This window comes from Lotus japonicus, chromosome 4 (genome assembly GCF_012489685.1).
Source record: "Lotus japonicus ecotype B-129 chromosome 4, LjGifu_v1.2".
Lineage (NCBI taxonomy): Eukaryota > Viridiplantae > Streptophyta > Magnoliopsida > Fabales > Fabaceae > Lotus > Lotus japonicus.
The window spans coordinates 60,636,225-60,656,560 of record NC_080044.1 but is presented as its reverse complement, the minus strand read 5'-3'; the positions used below and the strand labels follow the sequence as shown (position 1 = coordinate 60,656,560).

The following is a 20,336-nucleotide window of genomic DNA, read 5'->3' as shown; positions in this document are numbered from 1 at the left end:
GCAATTTGTCCCTTAAATCTCGCCCAAATCCATGTTTTTTTTGAAAGTCCATATGTAAAAGTAACATTTGCAGAAGTTAACTCATATTTTCCGATGTATCAAATTTTTTTTCTTCTTCCAATTACTATATACAGTGACAGTCTCTAGAAATTAAAAAATGACATATTTCTAATAAAAAACTGATCCAATAAATAAAAAAGGTGTTGTATTACATGCTACAAAATCTATGCGGGATCATAGCTAACAATAAGCCACGTTAAATTATTTGCTAAAGACGACATAGGGGCGCCACTATACCTAATAGATATGTTAAATCTTATAACATCTTTGTGGGAAAAGGCTAAAGAGAGACAAAATACCAACCTATAAATGTGACAGAAATGTATGCATCATTATTTTTATAACAATGTCAATAATACATTTATACTATATAGAAAAAAAGTTTTCTTTTTCGGATTCATGCATGTCACGTGTTATAATTATCAGAAACACATTTATAAGTTTCCCTCCAAAATGATTTTATTAATGTGGTTGGTGTTGTGGTGAGTAGGAACTAGGAAGACATTCTTAAGGATGAAGTGTGACTTGCGAAATGTCATGAATTTTTTTATTTAATAAGGTATCTTAGATTGGTGAGACTAATTCTTTACAGACTTAAAGATCATATTAAGTAGATAGGTTTCTTCCAACAAATCATACTTCATATGCACCGTGTTCAATAATTGAACTTTCGACTAAAGTTTAATGACCCAACATATCTTCAACTATGTTGGGAATTTTTCAAATGTGAGTAAGGAAAAAAAAAACATAAAGAAGCTTCTCATATTGAATAAAAAATGTAGACTCATACACACATTGCTTAAGATTTTGAATGAAAGGTACAGTGTCCTCCAATAACATATGATTCACTTATCCAATGTGGTTATAAAAAAGATATGCCCATGCTCTCATATGTCATAACTGTAAGGTATGCATCTTCACACCAGAACAATTGATATTAGTGCTGGTTATAATGACTAAGATAGTAAACAAAATACCCAATAAAGAGGGAGCATGGTTGGTGATTCACACGCTTGAAAGGGAAATTGTTGAAAATTTTTCAAGTGTGAGTAAAATATAAAAAACAAAGTTCTATTACGTGCTACAAATGTGAGAGAGATGTTTGCATCATTGTTTTTATAATAATGTATTCTTGTATACTATATATGAAAAAGGTTTCCTTTTTCGGATTTATGTATGATAGGTGTTGTGTTATTATCAGAAACACATCTATAAGTTTCCCTCTAATAAACTTTTAATAATGTGTTTGGTGTTGGGGTGAGTAGGAAGACAGTCTTAAAGATGTAGTGTGCATGGTTTTTGAAATGTCATGGTTATTTTTTTAAAAGAAAATGGTAAAATGAAGAGAAAACATCTCTAAACTATTGAATTGGGTGTCAGTGACATATTTGAGAGATCAGCAGAGATCTACTCTTAATTAATATGAGCGTCATAAGATTTTTTTGAGGCGGATTGTCCACTAACTAAAATTTTACTCAAATGTAGAATACTATACCATATTTTTCATAATGTATTTTGTGGTGTAGAGATTAATGTTGCTTAAAAATCAGATTATGAAGAATATTATTATACTGAGATCATTTTTGACAATATCTTCTCAAATTCGTTTTAGTCTCCCTCTACCTCTTTTCACTTGACTAAATATCATGTTATCAACTATTCACACGGGTGCTTCCAAAGGTCTTTTTTTATTCACGTTCATACCATCTTAACCGATTTTTCGTCATCTTCGTCATGATAGTGTCACCCCCGATATCTCTGCCTATACTTGCACAACTTATCCCAATTAGTCGGGGTAAATTATCAAGTGTTAGGTTTAGTCACCTTTTATGAAAAATACTCAACTACAAATACCCTCCAATGATTTACAATTACACGTGAATCTCACCACCCAATCATTGAACTTTTATGAAAAATACTCAACTACAAATACCCTCCAATGAATCCATCATCACCTTCAACACATCACATTAACCCAATTGTAATTTGCAATCTCTCAAACTACTTTTTTCTCACAATATATCATATACACCATGGTTTCCAAGACAAATCAAAATTCCAAAAATGTTTGTGTGATTGGAGCTGGACCATCAGGGCTAGTGGCAACGAGGGAGCTGAAAAGAGAAGGACACAAGGTGGTTGTGTTTGAGCAGAATCATGACATTGGTGGACAATGGCTCTATAACCCAAATGTACAATGTGAAGACCCTTTGGGAAAAAACCCTGTTCTCAAAGTGCATAGCAGCATTTATGAATCTTTGAGGCTCATGTCACCAAGAGAGATCATGGGGTTCACTGATTTCCCATTTTTGGTCAAGAAAGGTAGAGATATGAGGAGGTTCCCTGGCCATAGAGAGCTCCTTTTCTACCTCAATGACTTTTGTGAATGGTTTGGGTTGAGAGAGGTGATAAGGTTCAATACAAGGGTGGAATATGTTGGACCCTTGAATTATAATGGTGCTTTTAGTGGTAATGATGATTTGAAGTGGGTTGTTAGAAGCAAAGAGAAGGAGAGTGATGGGGTGGTGGAAGAAGTGTTCGACGCGGTGGTTGTTGCCTCGGGCCATTACTCTCATCCTAAATTGCCCTGCATTCAAGGTATATATATGACCAAAATCCAAATATACACTTAGTCACTGCATCGTATCTTTGTCTCTCACACAGCAAACTTGTATTAAGATTCTAATTACATATACTAAGTCATGTAACACATTAAACAATATAATTTGTGAACTAAAAATTGGTTCAATTGCATGCATTGAATGTTGACAAACATAACACCAATTGTGCACTTTAATATTCACGTAAAATCTCATAGAATTTTGCTGATGGCTTTATGTCGTCGCAAAGTCTCGCTATTACCGACAATCTGACCGTTGATAACATGTTTTTTTTTTTAAAAAAAAAATGTGTTACCAACAAACTAGACTGTTTGTAATTTGGTACTAGCAAGTAGTTTTTTTCACCAACTTAGTTACGGTCAAGACTATCAATATTCTGAAATTGCAACCTTATTATCAACAACCAAAGTTAGTAACTTAACAGTCATTTTAAATTCTGGGCGTTAGTTACACACTACCGGCCAAAGTGATAGTAACTTAGGCCTTTCGATGCATATATTTCAAACTCAAATATGAATATGAACTGATTTTATTCTTGCGGTTGATGCCAAGGAATGGATACCTGGAAAAGAAAACAAATGCATAGTCATATTTACAGGACTCCACAACCATTTGGCAAGGAGGTATAAGACATTTTGAAATGTTTTCCCTCTTCACTTTAAGTCAGCACTCCTAATTAAATTTAATTGAGAATGAGAAGTTTTTTCTCTACAGATTGTGGTGGTAGTTGGAAATTCTTTTAGTGGGCAAGAAATATCAATGGACCTAGTGAAAGTAGCAAAGGAAGTCCACCTCAGTTCCAACTCTGCTTATATTAGTGAGGGTTTATCCAAAGTCATACATAAATATCAAAACTTCCACCTTCATCCTCAGGTTTCACTTCTTATTAATCTTTCAAGTTCTAATTTCAAGAAGAAAAAAAAATAGCTTCTATAATGACTCAGCTCACAAGATGTGGTGCATATATTGTGCAGATTGACAATCTTCAAGAGGATGGACGGGTTATTTTCACGGATGGTTCAAGCATTCAAGCAGACACTATTTTATACTGCACTGGGTAACAACATTATGATAAAAATATTAAGATGGAATATTGACTAATCACCTATGATAACATAGGTCATTGGTAAATGACCTTATAGGTACCTTGAAGGATCTTATTTTGCACCATATATCTTATTTCAAAGTTCAAATTAAAAGAAACCTCGCATTATAAATCAATGTTTTAAATTGCGCTTGCGGTTATCACTGCGTCGCAGAATTGCGGACAAACACGAGTTTGAGTCCAAAATCTGTTACGTTGTGCGGTTGCGGACTACAGTTTGAAACCATGATATAATGAGATACTTGCTATATAGTTGTGAATCCTAATAATATATTGATGGGTTCAAGTTTGCTATGTATATATAGGTACTCTTATGTTTTTCCCTTTCTTGATACCAAAGGAATGGTTGTCATAGAAGATAACAGAGTTGGTCCTCTGTATGAGCACACTTTTCCCCCATCACTTGCTCCTTCTCTTTCCTTTATGGGCATCCCTTCAAAGGTATGAAACTTCAATTTTAGGTAGACCACTTTTTTTTCAAAACCTAAGGCTCATTCGAGCCGAATAGGACTACTATGGACACTTTAATTTCATTATTTTTTTCACATAGGCATATATACACAATTTTAGCATTATGAGGTGAGATGACTTGTTATCGTGGGACCATGCAGGTCCTGGGGCCCCATTTCTTTGAGTCTCAAGCTAAATGGATAGCTCAACTACTATCTGGGAAGAAAATATTACCATCATTCGAGGAAATGATGAAGTCCATTAAGGAATTATATCATTCAAGAGAAGTAGCCAATGTTCCTAAGCGCTACACACATAGCATTGCAGATAATGATGGTTTTGAAGTAAGTGCATATATATGGTGGTTAATTATTAGTGATTTAGTATTACTAAACTTGCATGCCAAGGTGATTAAGTAACATGAGTTAATAAGAGTTGAGCTTGTTTTAATTTGTAGTATTTTGACAAATATGGAGACAATGCTGGATTCCCCAAATTAGAAAAATGGAGGAAAGAGATTTGCATATCATCCACAGTGAACATGTTTGCCAACTTGGAGACATTTCGTGATTCATGGAATGATGATGAGATGCTTCAGGAGGTCCTCAAAATTCCTTACTTCACTCAACTTGGAGATCATGGATTTGAAAATTGAAAATCCTCTGTAAATTAAAATCATATCGATTGGTATTTACTTATTTGTATTTGTGTGTTCAAGAGATGAATGTTTGTGACTCTATTTTTAATTTGTGCATTGTATTTTGATTGATTTTGAATAAGAAATTCATTCAATGCAACTTCTTTTAATTTATTTTTTATATATAATATAAAAGTACTCGTACATTGCACATGATACATAATAGTTTATTATAAATCCGAACACGATACAATCTCATTCAATTTGTTCTTCAGTTTAACCTTAAAACCACTCCTAGAAACATACTGATAACAAAGCTAAAACAACACATATATTTGAAAAATACAACTCAGAGAAGTGCATATAGTGTTACAAAGAAGAAATTAAAAGACTAAAACAATATTAAAACACTATGATAGTAGTTGGGCATAAGTTGGAAAATAACTCTTCTTCTTCATGCAGTCCAAGTCTCATTTTATGGAGTTTTGAAATTTCTGGCGGTTGGACTAGTCATTTGAGATGGTTTTTAAAACTGCAAAGTGCAAACAATATAACAACATTAGGTTATGTTGATTGACAAACTTAACTACTGTGCAATGCTTCTTTAATTGCTCTTAGGCATACATATGCAATGACAATGATATAGTCAATGCTAAAGATACCACTTTCTAATAGAAAATTTAGAGCCAAATAAAATTATCTCTTATCAATTAATGGACTTCACAGAAAAGCAATGGCTATGATGAAAAGCTTATACGCGACCAAGTTAGTTTCTTTCTATGTACAATCTGAGAAAACTTCTCTGATCCATGTATAAAGCAGAGAATAACTGATAAGTGATAAAATTGTTGAATAACTGAATAGATGTACTTACTTTGTCTACAATGTCATCAACACCTTTGTCTCCCTCAATCACATAGATAGATTCCTTGGCGACGGGAGCAGCAGAATATTCCCTAAGATGATTCATTGGTTCCACTATCGTCCAGGCCCCATGACTAGGATCAACTACTTTGATACTAGAAAAAATGGTGCATCCATCAAAGCCATCAAGAGCAAACCTACATAGTAAATGGAGAAGTTAAAGTGCAGAAAGTAGAATATTTGAATGGAGTGAAAAACAATTAAGCCATAGATTCTTACTTCAGATAGTTAATTCCATTATATCTACCAGTTGCGTAAAGAGAACCATGAGATTCCACAGCAACAAGATCAAAGCTCTGGAATTGTAAGATTACTCATGTGATTAGTTCACTAAAGTTTAGCATGATTTCCAAAAAAACAAAAAAAAATGTACGATAAACTTATTCTTAAATGTGAGAATTGAAGAGACTCTTGCAGGACAGATCCATAACTTCATATTCTAAAGTGACTAATTCATTGAATTGAAGCTAATAATAACCTCAAATTAATATACTTTACCTTGTCTAGAATTGAAGGTAAAGAGATCCCCCTTCCAGAATCAAGCATGTCAACATTTGAAAGACAATCAACTCCATAATTAGCACCAATTGAGAAGATATTATTGTTTAAAGAAATTCGAGCCAAGGGTTCTTTCTTCTGATTCAAGGAGGTCCACAAGGTCCATTCTTTGAGAACTGGGCTGTATAATTTAGCTACATACACACAAGATGAAAAGATTGAACAAAAGTTTCATCCCAAATAAAAAAAAAATAGAAAATTCAGCATGAAGTCACACACCTGTGGCATACCAAACACAACCATTCTCACCACCAAACACATAAAGCTCACCATTTGAATGTAGTACTAATAAAGCATTTGAGTGAACAGAGCTCATAGACTTTACAAATTTGATCACATTCTGGGAAGGAGAAAACAAATTTGTAGCAGATAATTGTGATTCTCCCTCAGAAGCTCCTTTCAAGAGTAAGGACTCTTTATGGTCTAAATACAACTCAGCGGACGGATGGATAACTTTCTTTTGTGTCTTAAATGCAGTTTCTATAATTGCAAAACGATCTTTCAGATACTGAATTTCCATTGCCGACTTCATCTGAAATGAAAAATAAACATAAGCTAGTAAAGGTATGAAGAAAGGATTGTGAGATGATAAACAAAAAATGATCACATTAAAGGTATTGAAGGTGTTTGTGCTTCTAAATGAACATTATGAGTTCAACATTACTCAAATATATGTGACAGAATTAATAAGAAAAGGGTAATCTAGTAAGATAAGTTAGAATCAGGTAACAGGATTAATGAGTACTAGAACAAATGAGCATGTGATTTACACATTTTGGGATTTCAAATTGTAGCATGTGATATGAGTACAATTACTTGGCAAGAATCCACAAGTTAGGTAAATTATGAAGTATAATACCTATTTAGTCAATGTGTATGAAGACCAAATACATTTTTATTTATACCAACTATATACTCAAACAGCTAATCATGCAAGGGGGGAAGAAACAGTTGCAAGCTCTGATAAGATTTAGCTTTAACATTGAAAAGAGTACCAGGTTCTGCTCCAGGTAACAGTTCTTATGTGTTTGTATTTTCTTGAAAGTCGTCAATTCTTCAACATCTTGGATCGCCTACAAATGCATCAAAGTTAGCAGCAAGAATACAAAAATCAATTTATACCATTGAGTATATTTTCCTTCATTGACCTCATCCACTTGAGCTATGGGGCATTGATCCACAAATGGAAGATTGTAGCACTCCTCCTCCTCCTCCTCTAAACCTGCTGATATCTCTAGATAACTCTTTTCTGAAGAGCACATACTATTCACATCAATAGTATCATTTACATTATCATGCAAAGAGTGGTATTGGTTTTCCCATTCAAGAGCTAGTTCTTTTAGTTTCATATATATAAGGTTCTTTTCATCCTCTTTTACTTCCCTCGCAACTGATTGAGTTTCCAATGATTCTATGCCTTCATCTATGGAAGCAATGTAACCAAAATTTGTTCTTCGAGTAAAATGCTTTATGTCTGGTTCATCAGCTTCAAATGCTTCACCTTTCTTCAGATCTCGTGATGGAAGAGATGGGGACACATTTCTACACTTCATATTACGTCGCGGTACAGGGGTACCAGGGGATACATTTCTCCACTTCATATTATATCGCGGTACAGGGGTACCAGGGGCAATCGCCAAAGACGTTAGCAAAAACATCAACTTGCTTGTTTGTCTATGATCAAGCTCAAACCAGAAGTGTTCATTTCTGTAATAATTGTTCGCCATCACTTGTCCAAATTTTTCTTCAACTAGCGGATGACACTGGAGCCGGACACGGATTTTCACCTTAAACATTAACAACAACAAAAGGTACTAATGTAAGGGCCTTTACATGAATCATGTCCATTTTTAACTAAATGAATTAGATTTTTAGCACATAAACAACAATGGAATTGGTACCTGTGCAGGATATGGTGTCATCTCTGAAAAATCGTTAGTCCATGCAAAAGGGTCTATACACATTTTCCCCTTGCTAGTTGCTTCAAATATTCCATGAAGCTTTCTGTCACTATAGTTGAATAAAAACAAAGGCAACCCAGGAGTAATGTTCCTAACATAGGAAAAGTGACGAGCTGGTAAACCTGTTAAGAAATAAACATTCTCATGACTTACTAATAGGATATGATTAAATGTATGATTCCAAACTTTAAGAAAAATCGAGTAAAAGTAAAATAATATCAATGTTGTCATGTCATATGAAAGTTGAAATGAAGAATTGTTGTGGGAGTGCAAGACATGCATTGTCAAAATTTCCATGATAAAATTCATTGTTTTGTGCACTTATAGTAATAGATATTAATGTATTACAAATGCTACCTTGAAAGCAATTGAATGGAAAAAAAAATAAAACTAACCAAAGAGTTGTTTAGATCGACATTCTTTCATTGTGCTGTTCTTGCAACCAAATATGACCCCACCAAGTTCATACTTCCCCAAATTTCTGCCACATCCAGAATTGAGTTTTGGATTTGGAGATACTGGCAGAATGGCACCGCCATAAAAAGTTTGTTTTTTTCTCCCTACTCCCATCTTGACAAGAGAAGAAGGCTTATTTTATTAAAAAGTATATGACAAAATGAGCACCTGAAGAAATGTAAATTATTAATATTCTGACAAATGATAAAAAAGTTCAAGGTGTATTTCAAAAAAAAAAAAAAACAAGTTAAATTAAATAGATTTTTTAATATTACTATTTAAAAAGAAGGTAGACTCTTTTTTGGTAAATAGGAAAAAATAAAGAAGGTAGACTCTTAAAAAAATAATTAAAAGTTGACTAGTTTAAATACAATAAATAAGTATTAAGTGTTGCAATTTATTGTACTATATTGATAAAGATTAATCGTTTATTCGTTTTGTAATCAATCAAGCAATTTAATCGTGTAATATAACAACATTAAATAATTTAATACCGAAACTGCATAACTAAAACATTGATGTGCCATTTGCATGCAAATAAATTAATCAAGGTTATCCATTCAAAAAAATTAATTAACTTGATGATAACAAATTATCCATTCAAAAAAGTATTGAGTATTATAATAAGAAAAATTCAAAGATGAGACACTTCATGGGCGAAAAGAGAAAGCATGCGCTAACAAAACACATTACTTTTGTAACTTTCTTTGACTTGCGTTTCAGAAAAGAAAAACTTTCTTTGACTTGAAAATGTAACGATACATAAAGAGAAAATATTTTATACGATATTTATATATGTCCGGCATGGCTTTGGCGTTTCAATATGAAATGATATTGGCATGTGGTGATCATTTGCATGTATACTTCGTAGACCAAAAAAATTAATTTGCATGCACTTTGAAATTGAAAGAAAGTTGTAAGAACTAAAAAGATAAAAGTAACGCAGTAAAAAGCATTCTTTTTCCATTAAAATATAAGTCACTTTATAATATTTATAAAAATTTAATTTTTTCATGTTTATTCTTATATTAATAATCTAACATTTAAAAAGTTATACATTTAGGCTTAATCCAGTTTTTGGTCCTTACCCTTTGTCATAAATATGGTTTTAGTCTCTCGCCGGAGCAAATGTGGGGATTAGTCCTCAGTTTTTTGCAAAATAGTTGGCTTTGGTCCTTCCGGCCGGTTGGGTCAAAGCCGGAGCTCCGCCAGCTGATGTGGACATTGCTACGTCAATTAATGAAGTCCATGTGGCTTTTTTTTCATTTAAATTCTAAAAAAATATAATTAAAACCCTTAATTAAATCCTTCATTTAATTAAAAAAAATCATTTTTCATCTTCTGGATTCATCCACACATCTCTCATCATCATCATCTTTCATCTTTCATCTTTCACCATCATCAACATCCTCCCCCCTCTTCGTTCAACCTTCCCCCGGGTTCCGATCTACCTCAGCTTGGGGTTATGGGTTTTGGGGGTGGGATTTTCGATGGTCATGGTGGGTCGGGATTATGGGTGTGGTGGATATGAGTTGCGGTGGGTGGAGAAAAGGAGGCCAGATTTGGAGGAGGAGGAAGAAGATGAAGGGGAAGCTAGGGTTTTTCGTGGGTTTGCTTCTTCTTCCCTTTTTCGGCGGTTGGTGGTGGTGGAGAGAAAGGGGAGATTAGAGGTGCGTGGTTTTAGCTCATCACTTTTTGAGTGGTCTACCCAGGCTTTGCTCTGTTTGGAAGGTCTGTGAATATTACTGGTTTACAATTTCTGCACTGTGTTTTTTGTTGTTGGTTGCTATTAGTTGAAGGATGGTTCTAGGCACCTTGCTGGGTAGTCGTGAAATGGGATGGCTGGAACATTGTTGTCTGTTGTTAAAGCAAGGGAAGATTTTTGGATTCTTGTGGAACATATTATTTGTGCGGGTGGATTGCTGGAATAATGCAGCATTGATGGGTTTTGTGGGCAACATTTACAATTTGTAAATTCATCTCTTTTCATGGTTAGAGCTTAGATTCTTCATTCTTGTATCATTGTGTTGAAAGATTATTAGATGGGTAATTGTTTACTGTGGAATTTTGATGGATTTTGAGTTCTGGTAGAAGAAGAGGAGGAAGAAGAGGCTGGGAATAGGGTTGAGATATGGGGTAATTGGGTTGAAGTTAGGAGAATCTGAGTTTCTTTTTTGAAAAATCTGGTTTTTTTTAAACTAGACATATCTGGGTTGAAGAATGAAGATGAATAAGAAGATAGATTTTTTTTTTTGCCTATAAAAAAAATTAAGAAGGAAGTTAATTAGTGAGTAATTAGTGAGGGTTAATGGTGTTTTAATTATATTTTTTTAAATGAAAAAGAAAAAAAAAACCACTTGGACCTCATTAATTGACGTGGCAAGACCACATCAGCTTGCGGAGCTCCGGCGTTGACCCAACCGGCCGGAAGGACCAAAGCCAACTATTTTGCAAAAAACTGGAGACCAATCCCCACCTTTGATAAGGCGAGGGACTAAAGCCATATTTATGACATAGGGTAGGGACCAAAAACTGGATTAAGCCATACATTTATTGTTATTAACTAATTTTAACTTTTTTTAAGTAAAAGTGACTTATAATTATAAGGGGCGGATGGAGAAAAATTGGGCGTTGAGAAAAATTCAAAGATAAGTATTGACTCTGCATAGCAGCATAGATATATGATAGATTTCGTATGAATTGAAATAATAGCATTTATGTATCAAAAAATAACAAATAGCATTTATTTACACATTTTCACATATCTACCAGATAAATGGATATAAAGACTTGATCATGCAAAATATATAAAATTTATCTAACTAATATCCACTCGATAAATTATTGAAAAGAGTTACTCCAAAAAGTTAATGGAAAGAAAATGAATAACCATTTGATTGAAGTTTATTGCATTATTATTTAAAAAAAAAAAAGTTTATTGCATTATTGAAGTTTTGTTTATTTAAAGAGCACAGCATATTACTACATTTGATCGTTCAAGACTTCAAGTTACTATGTCCATGATGAAAACAACTACGAAAATTCAATTTAAATGTCCATGATCGTTTGAGCATATAAATCCTTTGGCTAAAATGTTTAGCATTAGAATTTGCCAATTATATTAAACCCAAAAAACATGGCTATGCTTTATCTTAATCTGTGCTTGACAACAAAGAGGCAGGACCCATGGTTAAGCACTGGTCTCGATTTCCAACAACCAAACAAGGACATAAAAGCTATTCATGTTTGGAAATTCTTTTACGATCAATTCTGACGTCCAAATTAATTATGAGAAGTTTTTGTGACTAGTTTTCAGATGCTAGAATTAATTGAGAAAAAAATAAGCTTATCCAATTATTCAAACATGCTATAAGACCATCTCCTACATGGGAGAAGAGAATTCATTTAGTCCCAAGAAATAACTGTTTCTATCCTTCAGTTACACCACTTGTATGATTGTTTATAAAGACATTTACAAGACCATCCTATAACTTAAAAAAAAAAAATCATCAACAGTCCATGAACTTCTTAGAATTAATTATATACTTTGCCTCAAAAGAAACTTGGGATTAGAAGTAGGAAGCCTCTTTCCCCTTGGCTTCTTACATATCTTTCCCCAACTAACTAGGCCTCTTTTCTCAATGCCCAATTTAGAAGAACTAGTTGGCTGTTTCAAGGTCAACAGCAAGTCTGTGATGTTAGAGGTTGAAGTGCAGGATCTTCTCCTTCCCTTACCCAATGCATTTCTACCTGCACTTCTTTGAGAACCAGCCTCTGAGTGAGTACCAGCAGAACCTACAAGACCTCCAATCATCTGAAGATCCTCAGTCACCTCATGCCTAGACAAAGAAGCAAGGCTTGGGAGGATTTCACTTTGGAAGTCCTTCCGCCGCCGCCCTCTGCCCCGATTAGTCCGGCTCCCTTTCCTCAGCTGTGTGGGTGGAGTTGATGATGCACCTACTTGCTCAGTTAGGTCCTTACTCTTACAGCAGAAATCTTCTACCTCTGTCTCAGCCAACTTTAAGGTCATGAACTCAAAGTAATCCATTTTAGCAGGCAGAAGCCCCTCAAGATCATTAGCCTTATCACTGGCATCCACCTCGGTTTCTTTCTCAGGATCAGGATGATCCACTGTGGCGGAAACAATGCCAGCAAACCAGTGAAGAGGACTGCCCAAAAAAGGTTCAGATGATGAAAAAGTTGTCATGTGGAGATCTTTGTGGGCCCCAAGTCCTGATATAGAAACCAAAGCTTCTGCTGCGATTCTGATTTGCTTCTCTTCTTGCGCCTCTGGAGCCTCTTGTTCTGTCAATTGGGACTGCATCTCAAGCAGGTTTTCTTCAGATTCTCCTCTGGGTGGCAAGCATTCCTTGTTCTCTGGACTTGCAGGTGCATGAGAATCAACTTCAATTGGCATATTCTCATCCTCTACAATGCTTGAATTTAGGTCAATCAGACCTGCGAAAGATTCATGTTTCTTCTGATCATTCTTTATCAAATGCTCACCAGAAGGAATCTGTTTCCCGAAGTCAGGCACTTCAATACAGGGTGACTTGTCATCAGAAATGCAGCCTTTCTCAATTTGTTCAATACTTTGATCTTTGGATTGGCTCTGGAAGACTTCAATTTGGGTAGAGATTTTATTCTCTTCATTGGGTTTTCCTTCGCCTTTAGGTTTTTCCTTGAGCCAACTCAACCCCCTTGATGAATCCTGAGATTTATTTTCTTCAACTGCTATCTGAATGCTTTGAAATGCTGTTGAATCAGAACAACCAGCAGGCATCATATTAAGGTTTAGGTTCTTGGGAGTCCCTACATCTTTGGTACCCTCAGCGCACTTTCTAAGCTCATGGTGATCTAATGAACCATGGTTGTCACAGTTGTTTAGATCATTAGTACTCACAGAGGGAAGATCCAACGGCTTGGACCTGACGTCAAAGCAGCTCAGAAGACAGTTTTTGCTTTCTAAATCAGCGCCAGATTTAACATTTGTACCCTGATAAAGGTCAACTCCAGTGAACCCAGAAATTCCCATAAATGATTTAGAAATTTGACCTGATGATGCAGATGATGCAGAAGATGCTTGAACTGCTAGTTGGCTAGGTGTTTTCCATAATTGTGTTGGTGAAATCTCAGAACTTATCATGTCAGCCCCAGAAACAAGCTGCGGTAGAGCACATGTATGCGATGCACTGCTTGGTCCAAACAAGCCATTTCTGTTGGGACCTTGAGTTTGTGCAGAGCTCTCACTGCTAGAAAATATTCTCTCTATCCAAGGTCCACGGTTGATTTGATCTAATAAATGAAAATAAGGAAGGTCATTAAATTGATCCATATTCTTAATTGATTCAACTGAAACAGATGGGTTTACCGTGTAAATACCTTTGGCAAAAGAATCCAATAAACCACCACTTTGCCCTGAAAACTCAATAATAGTTATGACGGTTATTATAATTGTATGTGTGTATACAAATCTGAAAATGAAAAATAATAACTTCAGTACAATCTTGGAGACAAGTTGTCAGCAGTACTATATTACCTGAGGACAGCCACTCATTTTTGTTCTCACGGAGTGGTACTAGTAGTGGGTTATCTGAGCAAGCTTCGAGATACGATCTCTTTCTCAAGTTCTGGATGACATCATTCGGCAAATTTTGAGATCCAAATTTTGTTCTTGACGGATCATAGAAGGGATTGTTCCATTGGTGTGTAGGCCCTCCCAAATCATAAGACTTTGCAGCTGGTGCTTCTTCAGGCTTAAAAGGTACATTTAAGTCAGAAAAACCTCTAGAATTAGTTCCATATGATTTGTCATGACTGTCACGGACAGCCTGAGAAGTTCCAGTCAAAGAATAAGCTGAAACCTGGGGCACTTCAGTAACCCTTCCATTTTCTTCATCTTCTTCAGTACTAATGTACTCATCAGCAGGAAGTCGAAGATCCAATAACTTCTTGCCAACTTTTCTGTACTTGGACTCTGGTAGGTTATAGTCTTTTAAAGATTCATCAGTTTCAGCTGAAGCATAAGCAGGAGCAGGCGCAGAACATATTTGTCTGCTTTTTCCTTTCAGCAACTCGACACTATCAGCAATTAAAACAGAAGATTGAGCAGTTGGCCAGGGCAGGCTTGGCAAGCAAAACATCTTTTGAGTGTTTTCAGATGACAAAGCGGAACTTGACCGTGGTGCCTCCAATCTTAAATTATGTTTGTATACTTCATTCCTTTTAACTTCATCCATCAATTCCCTCTGTTTGTGGTAAACACGGTGGAGCTCATGAATCTGAAGAGCAATGCAGATTGCAGAGTTAAAAGACATAAAAAATAAAAGAGTTTGATGAGCCCTCAAGAATAATGGAGAGCAACATTGTCAGAAATAACAAAAAACCATAAGCAAGGAGCTAAGAATGGTAACAAAAATAAACTAATGATAATTAATACTCAAAATAAATTTGACTGGACTAAATAAGGTTTTATTTTTGCTCCCAAAGGGCTCTAGTTAACGAATCACAAAACAGAAAGTATCTATCAAAAAGTATAATATTTCATACATTGATAACTTAAAAGGCTGATGTTTACAATAAATATGTTTCATGTATGCCTATAGGGCAAATATTAGCATTTGATTTGCCTAATATCCTTAATACAACTCGATTTATAAACACTGAATTTCCAATTCAAAATCCAAAATGCCCATTTCTTCAGAAACAATCTTCCTCAAACCCTAAAAGATTATATAGAAGACCCATCTTCTCTGCCATCTCAATGCATCAAAGAGAACATAGAAAAGCAACCAAAAGATCTTATGACATTTTTTATCTCATGTTTGGGCAACGGAAAAGCATACAGGCCCTAAGTAAATTATATCATTTATCATAGTTTTGAATAAAATACAAAAAAAAAGCTCATGGAAATTTTAGCAGAAATGAGCAAGAGAACACACAGAAGAATCTAGTCTAAGAAGAACAGAAATAACGAAGTTAACATACTTGGTGCTTAAATATGGCTTCTTGGTTGAGTATTGTCTGCTTTAGGAGTTCCTTGTTGTAGTCTAAAGGGGTACATGGTGATGATACTGGAAAGGAGCCCATCTGGTGGCGGTCATTCCTTAGTTCAATATTAACATTAGATGAGGTCCATGTGCTGCCTTCAGGGTCTAAAGTGACATCCTTTGTCGAATAATGTCCTGGAAAATAGTCGTTGCATGGCACGTTTGCATCCAGTAATGCCATTAATGATAGTGTAGAGGTTTCAATAAACAAGATATCCCGCGATTTCAGGGGAAGAAAACCTGCATCCAAACCAAAAAAAAGAAATTTTCAGAATGTACACTAAAAGAACAACTACAACATAAAAGGTCTACCTATTTTACTTTGACTTATAGGCTTTTTCATGGAATACAAAACAGTTAATAGCTGAATCAATTTTTCTAGGTAATCAATATGTATACCCAATAGAATTACTAGATTCAACTGGATAGTTCTTGTATCCTGGAGACAGGACCAACATCATCTGACAGTTCGATTAACAAATAAAATTTGCAAACACATCACAATTTTGGATCGCGAGTCCATATGACCTCGTAGCAATCTAGTACCCTCAAACAAACAGCATTTTGGAGAAATAAATATGAGAGTCAATCAGCATGACACCAGAATAAAAAATTAACAAAGATCTGCAACAAGCCATCTTCAATTGTCTATCAAACTTCTTCAGCTGTTCTACATTATTTTACGGTTAATATTGTAATTCACAAGGCATAGACATGACACAAGTTTAGTAAAGGAGATGAACCATGATGACAAAAGGATTTTAGTAAAGGATTAGTATCAAAACGCTTTCGTCACAGAACAGTAGCCAACATTTTACTTACATCAAAAAGAGTATCAACATATCAATGCTGGAAGAGTTTATAAATTGTGAGGTAAACAATCAACACAGCACCAATTATCTCCATAAAACAGAACCGCATAACGCGATCAGAATGAGCATTCAAGTCCAATTCCTGGAAGGGGACAGAAAAGTGAAGAATCGGGTAAAAGTTTCTGATACACAGATCTCTCAAACAAATAAGACCCAGATGTCCAACACAAATCCAGTCAAATTAAAATTAAACCCATCACCATAATCAAACGAAGAAAATGACCTGGTCAATTTTTGCCAGAAACTGGAACAAGTTAAATCAAAATCACCCCATGTCACAAAAACAAAACTGAACCAACAATTGAGGTAGAAAAACAAACAAACCAACAAAAATCTGATACACCCAGTAGCTGAAATCGCTTTTTCAAAGTGATGACTGATGAGTAATCCATCAAAACAAACAATTCAGAAATGTTGCAGATGAATTGAACTAGAGCTTACATACACAGAGTCAACAATGACTATATGCAGAGAAACAATCGGAGAAGAAGAAAGCGAAAAACTGAAGCGACCCAAAAATCAAAAAGCGGATAAAATGGGGATTTGGATCTACAGTAGTACAAGAGGGGCATTCTAAGAAGATTTGGGAGAGAGAAAGAGAAAGAAGAAAGATCCTAGAAGAAATGAAACTTACATGGGAAGAGACATTAAAAGTCGTCAACATCATCCTTTTCAATTTTCATGTTTGTTTTATTTGGATTTTCTCATACATCAAGAAAAATATATCATGATGCATGTCCTGCTATCACCCTCTAGATTCTCTCCCTCATGCTTTGCTTCTTTCCTTCTTCAAAACATTTTAATAATCCTTATAAGGATGGAATTTGTTTTAATCTTCATTATTATTCATTATTTAGTTTAATTTTACATCTAAAACGGTGGATGTCTTCCTTAATTAAGCATCTTATCCATAGTTCGATCCTTAAACAAACAATTTCATCCTTACGCGCAGTTGTTGGTAAGTATAAATATGTTTATCGGCTTAACGTGATTTCAGAGTCTTGAAAAGATTAGTCTTATTGCTACTGACGACTGTGTGAGTGACTAGTGAGTATGTTAGCGGAATAAAGATGATAATGTGACAACAGTGCCTCACTGTCTACACCCCACCACTATTGCTACAACAAAGAAGAATCGTTAATTAAAAAAGAAAACAATCTTTTAAACTACCTTGATCTTTCCAATTTATTTTATTTTAATTGGGTTGGTTGCGTCCGTTATTGTTTTTTAATATTGTTCCTATAAGTGCAGCAGCAAGGAGTGGGGTCCCCCCACCCTGTTTCTCAAGCATCCAGCATGCAAATTTCGTGCACCATTTCACATGAATTTCCCTGTACTTCACCATTATTAATTACAATTAGAGCTTTACCATAAAAGTATAAACCGGGTTTTGAATAGATTAAGATTTTTTTTACATTTAAAAAATAAATTACAATTATCCAGAGTTGATCCTTATACGCATTTCCAACTCATATGTTCACAAGCTCTAATCACTCCAACTATTATTTGATGACAGATTAAAATTTATCTTAAATAAAGTTTCTCTTATATATTTTAAATATTAAAATTTTGTATATATGTCTCTCTTCTTAAATATTTTAAGAAATATAAACAAAATTTTATATCTCTCATATATAATTATTTACTACTTACATAAATATAAAGGAATATGAGGGTACTTGCCCCCTTTAAATTATCTTAACAACTGGGATTCCTAGATGCAGCATGACTAATGGACGGAGAACAATTGCAATCAGCATATTAATGAGTAATAAAAAGCTAAGGTAGGATTAAGATATTGTTAAAAATAATATTTTTTTAATTGTAAACACTCTTAATAATGCTTTTTGTGTAATAATTATGATTTTATATTGTGCTCAATATAATAATTATAGAATACTTGGTAATTTTTTTTAAACAAACATTTATGGTAAACTAAATTATTATATTTTATATGCATATAAATGTTGAATATTTTCAAACATTTCCTTAAAAACTATTTATTATAGTGTAATTTTATTGTAAAATTTTGTTTCAAAAAAGTTATGGTAAACTATTTTTTTTTTGAACCAAACTAAATTAATTTATAGTTTACATATTAGGAGTGTATCAGTGAAAATTATAAGTTGGCTGGTTCGGATAAGATTAGATTTTTCAAGGTATGGTGATGGTGTATTGGGCTAGCTTAAAAGTGTTACTCTATGGGTGTGCTTCAATTTGGTAGGAATATATACATTGGCTGGGTTATTATTTATTAAACATAAATAAGAGATTAAGGTGTATTTTGGCTTTTTGGTATTCGCTCACTTGCGATGTTCCCAAGTATTTATCGTTCAATAAAATTTCAGCTTTTTTTTTAAGGAGTGTATTAGTGAAAGAAATTAAAATATACGACTAAGAATTCACTTGATATTAATTTGGTCCTTAAAAAATTTGTAAAATCAAATATCTTTCAAAATTCAAAACAACATTAATATATAATCACAAATTACGTAGATCAATTGACACATGATTGTTCTAACTGAAGTAGATGTATCGAGTTCGAGTTACATTTGTGTTAAATATTTAGTCGGAAGAGCTTTACCGCCCATATATAGTAGTCATACCTAGCTCGAAATTACGAAAGCAATTAAATAAAACAAACATTAAAATAATATTTCTATTAAATAATTATTACATTAATATGACATCTCAAATCAACACAAATATTAACACTACATATGCATCCTACTTGTTATGCTTATTTCGCAAATATCTCGTTCCTACGAGGATTTTCATGTTGGAAAGGTAAAGTTAGGTTATGCATTTCTTTAGGACCACTTTGCCGTGTATGATCAGATTCCTTCCGCACCATGCTTTTTCTTTACGGTATGATAAGCGTTTTCCACGCACCGGACATATTTGTCTTCAAAATTGTGTGTCTTTTGGTTAGAAAAAATGTGTCTTTTACATCTCATGCATTATTCTCTTTATGATTTTTTCCCTAGTTGTTTTGACACAAACTACAAAATAGACTTCTTTTTTTTTCACCTTGATAGAATGATAGTGTAGATTTAAAATTTATTTATCAATCTAGTGCAATTTTTAAAATATTTATTAAAGTAGTGTAAATCACCACCATTATTGGTGATATATCTAATTTTTCATGTTTAAAAGAAATCATCAATATACAACAATATATGTTGTTTTTTCCTCAAATTTCCTTATGGTTTCGCCACTAAGATTGGTGTTAAATATATACATTTTTAGTATCAGCACTCTAATTGGCGATTTTACTTATTTATTTTAATAAAAACACCATTACCATCGGCGATTTTATTTTTTTGCTGTTGTTGTTAGTGACAGAAATAATTCCCTCTCAAAGTTTCGTCGCTAATTCCCTTCCCAATAATCCACTAGGATTTTGTGACGATTTAAACTTTTTCACAAAGAATATTCCGTCAGTAAATATTTTGCTACAAAAATCTTCTATTTCCACAATCCGTCACTATTTTCTTTTATATTATTTCCCATAAGAGAAACCTGCAGCGCAAATAATTCGTTTTTTTTTTGGTCAATGGTTAGACTTTCATTAAAAGCCAGTCAAAGGAGGCAAGAGTTACAATATATGGTGTAGATAGGAATGAGGGGGACAAGGGCCCAC

General features: G+C 34.1%; 3 protein-coding genes across 8 annotated transcripts; 1 reads left to right on the top strand and 2 right to left on the bottom strand.

Annotated features, from left to right (window-relative positions):
* The first annotated feature begins 1,952 nt into the window (after positions 1–1,952).
* Positions 1,953–5,033, top strand: LOC130715511 (flavin-containing monooxygenase FMO GS-OX-like 8). Its single transcript, XM_057565619.1, has 7 exons — positions 1,953–2,658; positions 3,234–3,304; positions 3,396–3,554; positions 3,656–3,738; positions 4,092–4,227; positions 4,398–4,580; positions 4,694–5,033. Exons 1-7 carry the CDS (start codon positions 2,094–2,096, stop codon positions 4,889–4,891), a joined length of 1,395 nt encoding a protein of 464 aa, XP_057421602.1. The 5' UTR covers positions 1,953–2,093; the 3' UTR covers positions 4,892–5,033.
* Positions 5,034–5,399: 366 nt separating this feature from the next.
* On the bottom strand, positions 5,400–8,886 carry LOC130713071 (uncharacterized). Its single transcript, XM_057562873.1, has 9 exons — positions 8,712–8,886; positions 8,257–8,438; positions 7,504–8,142; positions 7,351–7,428; positions 6,575–6,887; positions 6,296–6,489; positions 6,017–6,093; positions 5,748–5,934; positions 5,400–5,405 (listed from the first exon to the last, which is right to left on the bottom strand). The coding sequence occupies exons 1-9, from the start codon at positions 8,884–8,886 to the stop codon at positions 5,400–5,402; spliced, it is 1,851 nt and encodes a 616-aa protein (XP_057418856.1).
* Positions 8,887–12,126: 3,240 nt separating this feature from the next.
* On the bottom strand, positions 12,127–17,470 carry LOC130710937 (uncharacterized). Of its 6 annotated transcripts, none has more exons than XM_057560334.1 (6): positions 17,328–17,470; positions 16,644–16,775; positions 15,760–16,061; positions 14,312–15,053; positions 14,155–14,190; positions 12,127–14,067 (listed from the first exon to the last, which is right to left on the bottom strand). In XM_057560334.1, exons 3-6 carry the CDS (start codon positions 16,000–16,002, stop codon positions 12,311–12,313), a joined length of 2,778 nt encoding a protein of 925 aa, XP_057416317.1. In that variant the 5' UTR covers positions 16,003–16,061; positions 16,644–16,775; positions 17,328–17,470; the 3' UTR covers positions 12,127–12,310. The 6 variants fall into 6 exon arrangements, with proteins under 6 accessions (XP_057416317.1, XP_057416318.1, XP_057416316.1 ...); XM_057560335.1 differs by lacking the exon at positions 17,328–17,470 and adding an exon at positions 17,135–17,319; XM_057560333.1 differs by lacking the exon at positions 17,328–17,470 and adding an exon at positions 17,139–17,319.
* Between the last annotated feature and the right edge of the window lie 2,866 nt (positions 17,471–20,336).